This window comes from Papaver somniferum, chromosome 2, assembly GCF_003573695.1.
Source record: "Papaver somniferum cultivar HN1 chromosome 2, ASM357369v1, whole genome shotgun sequence".
NCBI classification, from domain to species: domain Eukaryota; kingdom Viridiplantae; phylum Streptophyta; class Magnoliopsida; order Ranunculales; family Papaveraceae; genus Papaver; species Papaver somniferum.
Window position 1 is genome coordinate 180,629,786 of NC_039359.1, and position 13,897 is coordinate 180,643,682.

Sequence of the window (13,897 nt, forward strand, 5' to 3'; positions counted from 1 at the left end):
GTCTGACGAAGTGATAGTGGTTCGGTAGTTTTTCAAAACAAAAGCTGTATCATGGCAGGACGATATCATCTATATGCCTTATGCCGGTGTCTGACAAAGTTATAGTGGTTCGGTAGTTTTTCAAAACAAAAGCTGTATTATGGCAGGACGCTTTGCATTCTCTTTTATGGCAGGACGCTTTGCATTCTCTTCAAATTGTCAAACAACATTCAATTATCCAAGTCATGATGAATACTCCTCAGTCGATACCCTAAACTTAAAATCCACATAAACCTGCGAAGGGCATCCGTGATACTGACTTAAGGAATTTATTCAGTTTGAACACTCCTATTAACTGATATCTTTTCTATCAGCAGGACTGTATTTAAGCTTCAGCATTTGAAAAAGAAAATTAGCTTATGCAAAATATTACTGCTTTGGACTTTCTAACGAGACAACCAAATAAAAAGACATTCTACTAACATCTGAAAACTCATATAGTTTTAGACCATCATTCACTATACAAACAGAAGTGCGGCAAAGAACCCACTATTTCAAACTTAATAGCATCCGCTAATCGCATCATTTACTATACAATCAATTACAGATGGAGTATAACCAAGTTCCCAAAAAACAAAGAACAAGAGACATTTTCCATAAAGATGTTAACAAGATCCATGACAGCCTGCAACGCTCCAAAAACAAGCAGTTAACAACACCCTGGTAAACCTGCAGAAGATAGAGGAAAAGGTATCATAATCAATGTTATTATTTCACATAGAAAAATAACCTACAGAAGCTTTGAATTAGATTTCGTCTGATCATCAGTATATAATGTCACATAGAAAAATAATCTACAGAAGAAACATACAGTTTAGTTACCAAAGTTAATCTTACCAAAGAGATTAACTTTCTTACCGAAGTTATTATTTCAACCACAACAGTAAGAAAACATGGAATTGCTGCTGACTGGAGCAGCTTCACCTGAAAATTCAGCAGAACCGGAAAAAATTTATGTCCAAACTTGTAATGTGGCTGCTAAATCTTTTGTAAGTTGAAAATGCTGTGATTGTGAATAGGTCAAGTAAGAAAGATCCAAGTTTGTTGGGTAATTTACTGTTTCCAGAGAATGGTAATGGGAACTGAAGATACAATCTACATAGCTACTTATTGTGTTTTTAATGTCATTCCCTATTTGTTAAAAAAAAAAAAGTAAAGAGACATGGGTAAACATAGAGATCCACCGACCTTTTGTACAATGCTTTCACATCTTCACCTAAGGAAGGGCTATCCCAGAACGAATCATCCAAGTCCTTTGTATTGACTTCCTCCATCGCGAAGTCATGGTAACCACAAATCTCATTCCACTCAAACCACATCTTCGAAATTAACTCCTTCCGAAAGCAAGCATGGTGGTCTTCCTCCTCGGGAGAGTCTGCTGCCACCAACCTATAAGCATATACTTTTTTTGTTTGACCAGGTCGGAATGCACGACCAATTGCCTGTCGGGTAACCGAGGGATTGAGATGAATATCTAAAATCAGTAAGCGAGATGCCCCCACTAGAGATATTCCTTCCCCACATGCCTTTATCGAACCAAAGAAGACTTTTGCATCCTTAGAATTATTAAAACGTTCCATTGATATTTCCCTCTGGTCCTGGCTTGAGTCCCCCGATATGACAAATATTTCCTTCCCCAGGCTCCAGCCTCTAGTTTTCACCACTAGCCTCTCTAAAAACTTCAGTGGGAGGAGATATTGACTGAAAACTAACATTTTCTCCCCAGCAGATTCACAAAGTGCCAATAAAGTCAAGAAAAATTTTGTTTTCACACCATGATTGAGTTCTACTTTGTTAAGAAGCTCATCAATCTTGGCCTCGTGAATGTGTCCTTTCTCTCCTGTGGCGGAACTCTCTGCGTGTTCTTTCAACTGAGGGTGAACATAGACTGCGCTCCCCATGGAACTTCTCTTGAACTTATCCAATTTTCTCAATTTCTCTACTGCATGTTTCTGTTTGGGGTTAAGAGTGAGAAGTACAGTCAGATCAATGAGTCCTGGAAGTTCATCCAGAAAATCACCTTTATAGTAGTGTAAAACCTTGCCTGTCATCTCACGAAGGTCTTGTATCACTGTGACTTTCCTTCGGAAATCTTGATCATTTTGTAGGGTCTCTTCAACTAAATCATAGAACATTGTGTCTCCCCCACTATTCTTAACCTGCTTCCTGACAGCAATCTGCACCCTACTCATGACCCTCCTCACAACAGCCTTTGATGTATCTAACTTCAGAAATTTTGGGCGCACAAGATTCAAAATGTTGAAAACCTCTTTCACATGATTCTGGAATAAGGTTCCAGATAATACAACCTTCCGAGGAGTTTGAACCTGTGAAAGGGAGTAGAGCACATCCGTGGTCTCGTTTCTAGGCGTGTGGCCTTCATCCAAAATAAGTATAGTAGGAACCTTCAGGAGTATATCATGGCAGGCAGCTGCAGCTATGCTACTGGTACTGTTAGATACGATGCTTGCAAATTGTTTATACCCAAGAAACAAGATTCCTTTGTGCTCCACCCATTGTTTTAAAACATCCAACTGTTGTGCTCGACTATCGGCTTTTGAAGTATACAAGTCATACAGGGGAATTTCTTCAACCTGCCATCTTTCAAACTCCCTCTTCCAAGTACCCAGGATTCCTTTAGGCAACACTACAAGTGGTCTGGCATTCGGATATTTTGCCAGGAAGCTTTGCATAAAACTTATGATCATAAAGGTCTTTCCAGACCCTGGGGCATGTGCCAAAATGCAACCACCTGGACTGTCGCACACTAAGTTCCTAAGCAAGAAATTGAAACCTTCAATTTGGTGAGGCTTCATTTGCTTCATGTGCCTCGGATGCACTGATATCTCAGCGACACCAAAATCTTGATCCGATGCATTAGCAATAGTAAACTGAGATCCTTCAACTCGTTCGCAGTCCTTCGTTGTACGATATTGAGACATGTAACTAGTTCTGGTAGTCTTGGTTCCCTGGATAAAAGGAGGAGAGATATGAGTGAACCGCATACAGTATAAGCTATTCAAAAATAGAACCGACAGCTGTTGTACCCTGCCAGCAGCCAGCGTCATTAACAAACCCAACGAAGATCAGCTGCCTGAGAAATCCAAAGGTAAAAGTACAACTGTTGGAGAATTAGTATGACAGCAAAAGGAACATACCTTTCCCCACTGGAAGTCAAATATCTGTTCAATGCTTTTTTCAATCACCCCACATATCCTACAGACGTATCCCAGATCATCCTTGAGAACAAAAGAATGCTCACATTCGTCTTCCTCCTCTTCTTCTGCAATGTGTTCCATAGCAGTACCCAGAGCCGAAGAAGCATCCTATTAAAAGAAGGCAGCATAAATATTAAGATTTGACCCCATGCAATACTTCCAGCATAATATAAACCAGTTACAAATAAACAAGTCCGAATCAAGAATCATTTATTTGAACTAGCTAAGCACCGCGCAAGAGAAAAAAAAAACTGACCATCAAACTTACAAACCAAAATCCCATGTCTTAAGCAAGTAAAACCAATAGAAGCATAAACAAACATCTAGTCAACCATGCCCGCGGATATATTATAAATAACTATGTCTCGCTACGCCAGACTGCTAGTTTCAAACTTTAATTAATGCATTCAAAATATGGAAAAATAGATAGGTAGTTTTCATGAAGGGAAGAAATACCATGACCTACAACATATGGTCTAATTAGAAGCTGTGTCATGTAGTTACCACTACCAGAGCAGAGCACGAGAAACAAAAAGCAAAAAAGGGAAAGCATAGCCTTCATTCTGTAATTTGACCAGGAAACAAGATGAGGAATGCAACACTAGAGGCTGGAGCCATTCAAATAAATGAAAATATACCATTTCATTTCAATAGGCTAGTCATGTACTATGAATATGATACGACTGTCTGAATGGGAACACTAAAGAGAAGGTGGATATTATTTGCTATATGGGTTACTACTAATACAAAAATACCTTGGAACATTCTAATGCGAGATTCATCTCCGTCCAAATATCACCAAGCCCATCATCTTCACCACCACTGCCCGAGTCACTCATTATATCATCTTGTACACCTACATATACTCCTTTTGATTTCTCAATTACTGTTTCGCCACAAACACCTTTATCTTCTTTCTCAACATTCCTCTTTCGCTGATCACTTCCCTGCATACAATAACATCATTTATCATTATTACAGTTGAGCAAACTCTCTTGTCCCTTATCTTTTCTCCACAAAAATGAAACAGGTCCGGTGATCAGATCTAGTGCAAGTAATGAGAAAATGAAATAGGTGATCTACAGATGTGATCAACCACATTGACAACGGAGGGGGGTAAAAGTAAGAATGAACCACATTTAAAAAAGAAGAATATATATATATTTTTAAATGAATGGGATTATACTTCTGGAATTTCAAATCAATAAAATAGAATTTCATTGTTTTTATCCTTATACTAAAAAAACATTCATTCATGGATGTTAAGACTTTTAACTGCAGCATACAGTGCGCCAATCAGAAACACAACTCATAATTAATAAAGCACAACGTACTCACATTTACATGTTTAGCTGGTTTTTCACCAACTGGCTTCTTTGGAAAGAGCAACTGGAAATCGTATGGAGTGCTCATCTGTGCTCCAACAGGTGCAATCCCCTGATTATCATTTTGAGTAGTAGAATTCCTTCTCTGCCGCTGCTCTACATGGTATGGGGTCCGCACTTGAGATCCTATTCGTTGTGCATCGGTAGATATCTGAATACCGCAGTAATTAGGATCACGTCTCATCTTAGACACCTCAAGGTCATAGCTATAATCAGGTTTGTTATTTCCAATCATATATCGGTCATCTGATTCTGAACCAGCCATCACCATTGCATTGTTACACCCTGGCGTATGCAAAACAATCTGACCAGCTGGTGTTTCCATTCTTTCATCAGAAACAGGTCCCAAATCATGAATCTCATCTTCACCATCCAAATCAATAATACCTTGAGATACCACATTACTAGTTCCCCTGCTACCTCTCGGAGGCGTTCCTACTGAAAACACGAGATGACTAAGCAGTGATGGATACAACTCACGCAGAGAATTCAAAATCTCACATCTCTTAGCAGAAAGCGCTTGAATCACTTTCGTAACACTCCCATACATACTATCCCCATCCAACTGTTCCGTCATACTAGGTACGGAATAGTCAATGATATCAGAAACATCACCCCTTCGGTACCTATATTTCCCTTCCGTAAGTGATTTCGAAGTAAACAAAGCCTCGGTATTATCAACTCTTTCATTAAATGTTTTCCTCCTCACATTTCTTGGAGAATAAAAATCTGTTGTCAACAGCAAAATACATATGATGAGAACAATGAGAATCCACAGAATAATACATCACAGAGGCCATGGGACGGCAGTTAACCCCAAAAATTTAACAAAACAAGTAACAGCTTAGAAACCCCTAAAAAATTGGACACTTACTATTAGAAGTCGAGTGATCAAATCTTCTTATGAGTGGATTAGGTCGAAGTTGTTCCATATTTTCAACTTAGTTTGCATGCAATAGAGCTTTGTCTGTGTTAAATGATTCACTGAAACAAACACAAACAGAAAATGTTCAAGAATCAGACTTAACAAAGGGCTGAGTTAGGGTTTAAGGAATGGATATAAGAGGGAAGATAACGAGCAAAGATCTAAGGAAATATCCTAAGTTTTATGTATGAAATTGAGAAGATTAAAGAAAATATACCTAATAAGAGTTTTAATCGATTCTGGTTAGGATGGTGGTGCTGGATTTCTTCGTCCTTGTTTTCTTCGGAGACATGGGACAATTGTGATTTGTGAAGGCTTCGAGGGGATCGGTCGATTACGAATTTGCCCTCCAGGTGGAGTGGGGTCAGGTCGGGATTAACCGTCGGGCACATTTGGTAGACATCTTTGAAGAACACACGAGAAGTTGTTTTGTGAATTCTAGAAGACGGAAAGCTGATATCCTGTTTGGATAGACAAACAAAAGCAACCTTTTGACTTCTAAAAGTTAATAAGTCAAAATTTGGGGTAGTTATCTCGTTTTTAATCAACTTTTAAAAGTAAAGAAGTAGCTTCTGAACAGAGTAAAAAAAATCGGCTTTTTGCTTCCTTCATGTTTGTCACTTCCATTGCTGACCACGGCTGTAGGTGCTGGATTATCACCATACATATTTCAATCAAGATGGATGCATGGAAGCTCAATAACCAGCGTACATCATATAAAGATGCACGCGCATTACACATTAGTACCCCATATTAGTTTTAACACATCCGGAGATGAGTTCAAAATGAGCGGTCCAGATCTGGTCCAACTGACATTGAGAAGACAAGGTATTGTCGACAGCTGTCTGTGTGTGGGTCGAGCCATCTACTTGTATTAAATACAACAGGAAGATAACACGTGGACGCCATTGTAAGGCTATATCCATTAGGTGGCACATCGAAGGAGAATACTACCGTTGTGGTATTATCGAACAACGAAGATCAAAGATAACACGTTGAAGCATTGTGTGGCAAGTTAAAAGGTGGATCGCCGGAGGAGAGTGACACCTCTGAAGTTTCGCCATATTTTGAAGATTCAAGACAATGTGTCGGGGAATAACATTCAAGGAAGTGTGTGTAAGGATCCTCAAGTTCATCAACGCTATTAGACTAGTCAAGAGACGATTTAGCCGCTAATAATTCGATTAGTTTGACACGAACTTGAATCAATAGGAATTAATCCAACAGCGTTCTAGGTACAAAAATAGTGTTGTTGAATATATCTCGAAAAGTTATGCGAAGCGGACTACTCGAACGTGTCATTCGGACATCGGATGAAGAAGATATCTATTATTTTAGGCGAAGGGTAAATTGGTCATTTCATGTTAAGGTGTTACCAAGACAAGCGACTTTTATTCTCAGGGCATCCCCTGTGGATAACTACAATGAAATTCGATAAGGTCGAGGATTTTTCTATTTCCCTTTCATTTTCTTTTCTTACTCTTTCTTCTTTCTCTTTCTCTCTTCTCTTCTCCGTTTCTTCTGTTCTTCAGTTAAGAGTTGATTAAGTAATCAAATTAGTTATTTTGAGATCGTAATAAGAGGGAAAATATCAAGAGTTGATCGTTGGTGACGCTGTTATGTTTGTTTGAGAACGGAATAGAGAGGATGAAGTTGTTGCTGTAAATCGGATTAAGGTTTAGAGATTTAATTTTGAGTTTGTAAGGAATCGGTATAAGAGGATAGAGGTATTGATGGAGGAGGAAATCAAGGGTTATCGTTAAAATTGGTGTTCTGAAGTTGATTTGATAAAGAATCAGAAGTTAGAGTTCTGAATTTCAGTGAAGATGTGATTTGAGATGATTAAGAAGAAAGTAGAGATGGGTTTTGAAGATCAAGATGTGAAGTAAAAGGTTATAGTTGCATTTCGAAGATTTGTATATAAAGAAGAAGAGTAATTGAGGAATCAGGAATTAGGGTTCTGTTCTTGAGGATTTTGGATGAGGATAAATAAGGTGTATTGGGGTTTAGAAGATTGTTTGGATATGATTTACTGAATCGAGTAAGACAAGGAAGGATCAGACTCAACTACTAAATCAATGGTTTGGGTGGAAATTGAACTGAGGTAATTGATTGTTTCAGTAAATTTAATTAAGTTATTTAATTCATATTTGAGTCTGTGTGGGTATTAATGAATTGGGATTGTGAATGATGAGGAAGCTGAGGTTAAGCTTAGATTGTTGCAGATGTAGGTGATTGTGCTGAATTATGAACTGTGGTGGTGCTATCGAGGTTGCAGGGGATATCAGTGGTTGTTGGAGGTTAGGTGTTGGTGTTGTCTATGTAGTTGTTATTGCAGAACTGGAGTTGGAGGTGGAAGTAGTAATGAAGTTATGGTTGGTTTGTGGTGGATATGGTGTTATGAGTTGTTGGGGGATGAAATGATTGGAATTGAGTCACAACTGGTGTTGATGCTGATTGTGGTGTGTATTTGTTATGCAGTTAGGACTTCAGCAGTGGTGTTTAACTCAGTGCATTGAGATGAGATGTTTTGGATACTGAACTGGAATGCATTATTGCATACCAGTATTTGGCTGCAGTTGATGAAATTGAATGGGCAAATGGATTTTTAGTAAGGAGTAATGTAATGCTGAGAATGGTGGAGTTAAAAGTGTCGAATGTTGCGTGAGATGGTATTACAGTTCATGAGAATGGTTGTTGGTGTTGGCAATGTTGAACTGGGATAATGGTTGTATGTTAAAGTTCTATGAATTTCAAGGAAGTGTTGGCTCAATTATCTCAGTGAACTGTAAAATTCAAGTATGGCAGTGGTGATCTAATGAAGCATGACAGGATGGTTGTAGCATAGTGGTGTTGAGTACTGTTGTGTGTTGGTTCAGAGATGGTTGAATTGTGAATGGAGTATGAGAAGACTGGTTAGCTGTTATTGTGGTAATGATGTTATTGTTGTAGTATTATGGAGTGCAGAAAAGGGGTTAGTGGTCTGTTGTTGAACTGTTATTGTCGGGATTCACAACTGCAGGGCCATTGCAGTGGCAGTTCAGTTGTGTGTGTATGGTTTAAGTGTTGTCGAGATGATCTGGGTTTTGCTTAAAGCTGCAAGTGCAGGTAGGCATAGTTTTGTTTGTAAATCCATTTTGATTTATAATTCGAATGCAATGAATAGATTGAAACTGAACTTGAGATAGAGTTGTAGAGTTAAGAGTTGCAGTTGTGTGAGAAGAACTTTAGCCTGTTTGACTAAGCTTATTCAGTCTGACTCAGTTATGTTTGTCTGACTTAGATCATCTGACTGGGTTGAATCGGTGTAGACTCGCCGCGTTCCCTGTCTTGCCCTGAATTGACTCAGTTGACCGATTTAGACTTTAGACTTTGACTATTTGACCCTTTAACTGACGTTGGCTGTTAGTTGACCCTTGACCGTTAGTGATTGTTAGTTGACTTTGGTGGACTTGGGCTTAGGGAAGTTTTCTTAGTTAGATGTCTTTGACCCCTTATGGTATGAATTAGCCTTTGGCTTCTTCTACAAAGTTGTAGATAATTGTTATACATATCAAATGGACTATGGGACCAACTCAATTCAATTAATAAACCTTAGCTGTGCTAAAGATAGATAACGATAAGGTGTAAAGTCATAAATGGGCTTAGAACCATTAGATAGACTTGTATGATTCTTGTGTAAGCCATTTTGGCTAGATTCTTAGACTTCTTGTATGATTAACAATTAGTCTTTATTAACAACGATCGATTCAAAGGATGAACCAGTGGATCTCGACGTAGGCGTGGCTTGTCATCAAAAGAAGTGGGAATGCTTTTAGCTTTTTTGAAATCATTGTTGTTTCTTTTACAAAAGTTTATGTTTAACAAACTCATGCATTGTCTGTTTGTGCATTTCATGCATTGTTTAGTTTGTATTATGATTGTTCTGTTGATTCTTTGAATCTTTCCATGAATTGGAAAGGACTTTTAATGTTTGTTGTCATTATGAATTGTTATGCGAAATGAGAATTTCCACGTGTGGTATATAGGATACGCTCCTTCATTTATATCTATATAAATTCAGCTTTTATGCTTATTAGGTGTGGAACAACCCGGCATAAATATAGCTATGTAGGTGTGGAAAAACCCGACATCACTATTATATATTGTTTGAAGAAGGAGTTTGTCCATATACATTTTTTGTGCATTTCTAGTGACTTAGTCACTTTGATGTTTGGGAAAACATGAATTGTTTTCCAAATCTTGCTCATGATTTCTTTAAAGTTAAATGTTATTCCTGTTGTGCACCCTTTTTAGGGATGATGTGCTCACCCATTCCCACTTTCAGTTTCAGAGACAATTCAAGATGTGCATGTGACGATGAAAGCTTCGAAGAATTAATTACGTTAGTTAGTTAGCTTCTGCTATGTTTATTATGTGTTTATATTCTAGTTGTAAATCAATTCACTATTGAATATGTATCATTTGAGAAGAGTTATTGTATATATTTATGAGAGGGGATAGTTCTTGGGTTAAGTTTTTGTAGCAGATTTCTTAATTGAGTGTTTAAGTAAATGATTTTAGATTCTTAGTGCCTCTTTAATTAGTTAATCTCTTGGATTATCCAGCTGCTAGATTAGGGGGCGCTACAGTGTGTAATAACTTTATCGGTTGGACCTATCCGAAAAATCGATAAATACCTAGTTCCACCAATGAACAAGGGGTTAGCAATTTCAAACTGGGAAGAAGTATTACAAAAGAGAGAAAGTAAGTAATAGATGAGAGCAACCATTGTATAAACTTATCTTTCCCTTTATTCAAAGTCATTCGACCTTGCGTTTTAATCACCTAAACCTTATAGCGAAAACCACCAAGCACCCTCGTGGATATGCCAAACCATGTAAATCATTGTGTCATTTACATCGTCGCACTTACATTCGTATTTGTTATGTTAATGATGTACTGATAGACACATTTTTGTGTCCAATTTGTCTCGATTCTATATATTGTTAGGGCTCATTTTTTGTATTTATTATGGTGTTTTATTTATTTGTAGGTATTTTTGGCCAATAAACATTTTTGGAAAAAATTGGCTTGAAAAGTTGTCGGAAAGCACCCGGAGGACACTTACTATTCGGACCCCGGTTTGGATAAGGGGCACCCCCAGGACATCCCTTAAGGCAGCTGCTAAAGGCACCCCTACTCTGGTTAGGGGGCATCCCTGTTCTTCCCTATTTGAACAGAAAATTGGCGGGAAATATTTGGCAGTTGGGAACAAAATTAGGGTTCATATTTTGGAGGGGTTTACACGAGATTCAGTCTCGGATTTGTGTTGGGCTGGACTCAAGTTAACCAAACAGGGTTGGTAATGGATTTTGTTTTGATCGAATTTGGTTGAATCATCGAGATGACTCAAAACAGGGACATGAGTTTCTCGGGTCTCTGTTACATTGTTTTGGAGGAGTTTTAGCCGAGTTTGCTCGTGGGATTGATTGGTAAATGGAAAGAATATCTTCCCAGAGATTCGACTATATCTTAGAGAGGGTTTGGAAGAGTAGAAACAACTGAGACGCGTAAACAGATGGGTTCCAGAGACGTGTAGAAAAGAGAAACAAAAGTCCGAGACTTTTGGTGGAGGGAAGTGGAATATTTATCGGGATTTAATCGTCCTGTGAAGTATAAAAGTGCTGGGACGAGTCACAAAAAGAAGTACGCAACCTTAGGAGAAGTTTAGAACCCAACAGAGAAGAATCGGTCGAGTTGCAGAGCGAGTTACACCAGCAGGAGAAGAAGAAGAAGCTGAAGAACAAACACCATTCAAAACAGTCGTTTTGTCAGTCTTAATATCTCAACACTTAGGCGCCTCAATTTGTAACACTGCTACAGTAACTAACGGGTCTCTGTAACAGTTCGTCGTTTGTAACAACTTCTTTGTAGCGCCAATACATCGTTGCAAACTGTCTGTTTTATTTTCTTCATTCCTCTTAATCAACTTTTGAACCATAAACCAATATTTTAAGCAAGTGATTAATACGAGGAGCTAAACCCCATTGCTGAGGCGATAGAGGAAGCTATTTTTCCAACAAAAAGTGGTATATTCTATTTTATCTTTTTATTTGCAATAATTATATGATTATTTTCCTTGAACTATTATTGAATATGATTTTTATTTGAGTGATTGTGATCTATTTTGATGGAGTATGCTTAGTTTTAAGACTTTTGATGCTTCATACTTGGTATTTACAATTATTACTTTTGAAAATCTACTTGTTGCAATATTTTAGAATCAAATTAAACGAGAAAATTACATAAATATAAGTATTGGTTTAATCACTTTGAACTTGGAAAATAGTGGAATCTTAGCCTCGGTGTTTCTTTTAATATTGATATCATCTTTGATTGAGTTTGCTATAATTTTTAGTGAGTTTTCCATTTTAATATTAGAATTTAAGTCTAATTAATATCATTCACAAGTCTGAGAATCGAACCACTTTTACCACTATCTACAAATCACATCAATTTTTGGCGCCGCCGACGCGGACTTGTTTTTAGGGTTTTAGATTTTTTATTTTTTTTTTGTTCTTTTTTATGTTTTTGGGTATTTATCTTGTGTCTACAGGTTCTGGATCATAAAGAAAATTGAGCCAAAGAGTTTGGTGATTTCATAAAGACTTGGAGCTAAAGATTAAAGCAAAAAGAACATAAAAGAAGACAATTTTAGTTTAGGGTTTGTTTATTTTCTTTTTTTAAAAAAAAAAAAAACTGTATTAGGGTTATTATTTTTGTAATTTTTCTTTTGCTTTTGGAATTTTGGAATTTGGGACATTTTTTTATTACCTTATGGAAGGGTACTTTAAATATAAACTGTTTGCAGAGAAGGAGGACAATTACGATATTGTCTCTGCACCTTGGGTTCGTACACTAGACATCGGAGTCAGTGGCCCGAGTCGACTACAACCGATTCATCCCCTGTCTGGAACGGGAGGTAAGATTCTAAACACTCGCGAATCCCCTGTTAGCGAGTTACTGGACTCCTTCGTATGCATATATGTTGAGGACTGAATACTGACATTTATTTTTCTAGTAAAGGGCAAGGCCTGGCCATACAAGATAAGGGTTTGGATTTCATCACCGTTCTCTTCTTGCCCGCTTTAGGAACACGTAACCTACGCGAACCTAATCCTAAAATTTTGACTAGAACGGGACCGATAGGGTAACGAGCTTAACAGGAAAGTCATTCGAAAAATATTGGTTACTCTTTTAAGCATACTTCGAAGTTCTTGACGGTTTCTATAAGTTGAATGCGTGACTGCGCCGCCTTGTTATACCGGTGAGGCCTTGGGTATCAAAGCTCCACCAAGCTTCCCTCGCCTCTATTCAACTTACGTTAACTCGGATTGATTCCAGAGGGGTTTGCTTAAATTGTAACGAATTCCCGTTCGAAGGATTAAAAGATGGTCTAGAAACAATCTAAGTGGAGCCATCATGCTTTTTGTTTGCTAGAAATCAATAGGTTTGATTTGGTTGAGTCGGCCTTGATCTGTGTTTGCGTACCCTCCCAATTTAGAAAATTCTATTGTATGCCTGAACGTAAAAGAGACGCACTAGGTATATTTGTTAAAGAGAAACCTAGTAGTTCGAAGCGTCTCGATTACCTTAATCTAGAGAGTCCGACTTTTGAAGAGTCTGTATTTGAACGTACTTTGACTGAGGAGAGAATCCTTGTTTCTCTGATAGCGCAAGAAATGGCAACTTTGAAAGCTTTGTTGAATCCAACTAGGACTACTCGTCCCTCATGTATCAGGTTAGCTGAGACGGAAGCAACTTATGAACTTAAACCTGGGACCTTACAGCTGCTCCCAATCTTTTTAGGGAAAGAAAATGAAAACCCCTATTTCCATGTTAGGGACTTTGAGGAAATTTGTAGTACCCTCAGGATTAGAAACTTAGATGATGATGCTTTGAAACTTAGGTTATTACCCTTTTCCCTGAAAGATAAAGCTAAACCGTGGCTATATAGTTTGGCTTCCGGGTCAATCGAAATGTATGAACAACTTACATCTGCCTTTTTGAACAAGTTTTTCCCTAGGCACAAAACATCGTCTATTAGGACGCAAATCTGCACGTTTTCTCAACAGGAGGGAGAAACTTTGTATAAGTATTTGGAAAGGTTCAATGATTTATTAGCCCAATGTCCTCATCATGGTTTAGAGAAGGTTAGGTTAGTTCAGATCCTTTATAAGGGTTTAGATTATCCCACCACAACCACAGTAGAATCTATGTGTACTGGTGGATTTCAGAACCAAATAATTGATGATGCGATGACATATTTGCATGAAGTCGCCGAAAAA

General features: G+C 37.9%; 1 protein-coding gene, 1 long non-coding RNA gene and 1 pseudogene across 3 annotated transcripts; 1 reads left to right on the plus strand and 2 right to left on the minus strand.

The window, feature by feature from the left end:
* Window positions 1-428: 428 nt before the first annotated feature.
* Window positions 429-6,001, minus strand: LOC113349926 (protein CHROMATIN REMODELING 35-like). Of its 2 annotated transcripts, none has more exons than XM_026593974.1 (8): window positions 5,785-6,000; window positions 5,517-5,626; window positions 4,596-5,371; window positions 4,013-4,204; window positions 3,198-3,365; window positions 1,228-3,008; window positions 898-963; window positions 429-708 (listed from the first exon to the last, which is right to left on the minus strand). In XM_026593974.1, exons 2-7 carry the CDS (start codon window positions 5,572-5,574, stop codon window positions 960-962), a joined length of 2,979 nt encoding a protein of 992 aa, XP_026449759.1. In that variant the 5' UTR covers window positions 5,575-5,626; window positions 5,785-6,000; the 3' UTR covers window positions 429-708; window positions 898-959. The 2 variants fall into 2 exon arrangements, with proteins under 2 accessions (XP_026449759.1, XP_026449760.1); XM_026593975.1 differs by having other exon boundaries at window positions 432-708; window positions 877-963; window positions 5,785-6,001.
* A 1,011-nt stretch (window positions 6,002-7,012) lies between these two features.
* Window positions 7,013-10,134, plus strand: LOC113349927. The gene is made up of 2 exons (XR_003360480.1): window positions 7,013-8,675; window positions 9,895-10,134. It is a non-coding gene; the product is annotated as an uncharacterized LOC113349927 (long non-coding RNA).
* A 3,521-nt stretch (window positions 10,135-13,655) lies between these two features.
* Window positions 13,656-13,755, minus strand: LOC113354924 (annotated as a pseudogene).
* Between the last annotated feature and the right edge of the window lie 142 nt (window positions 13,756-13,897).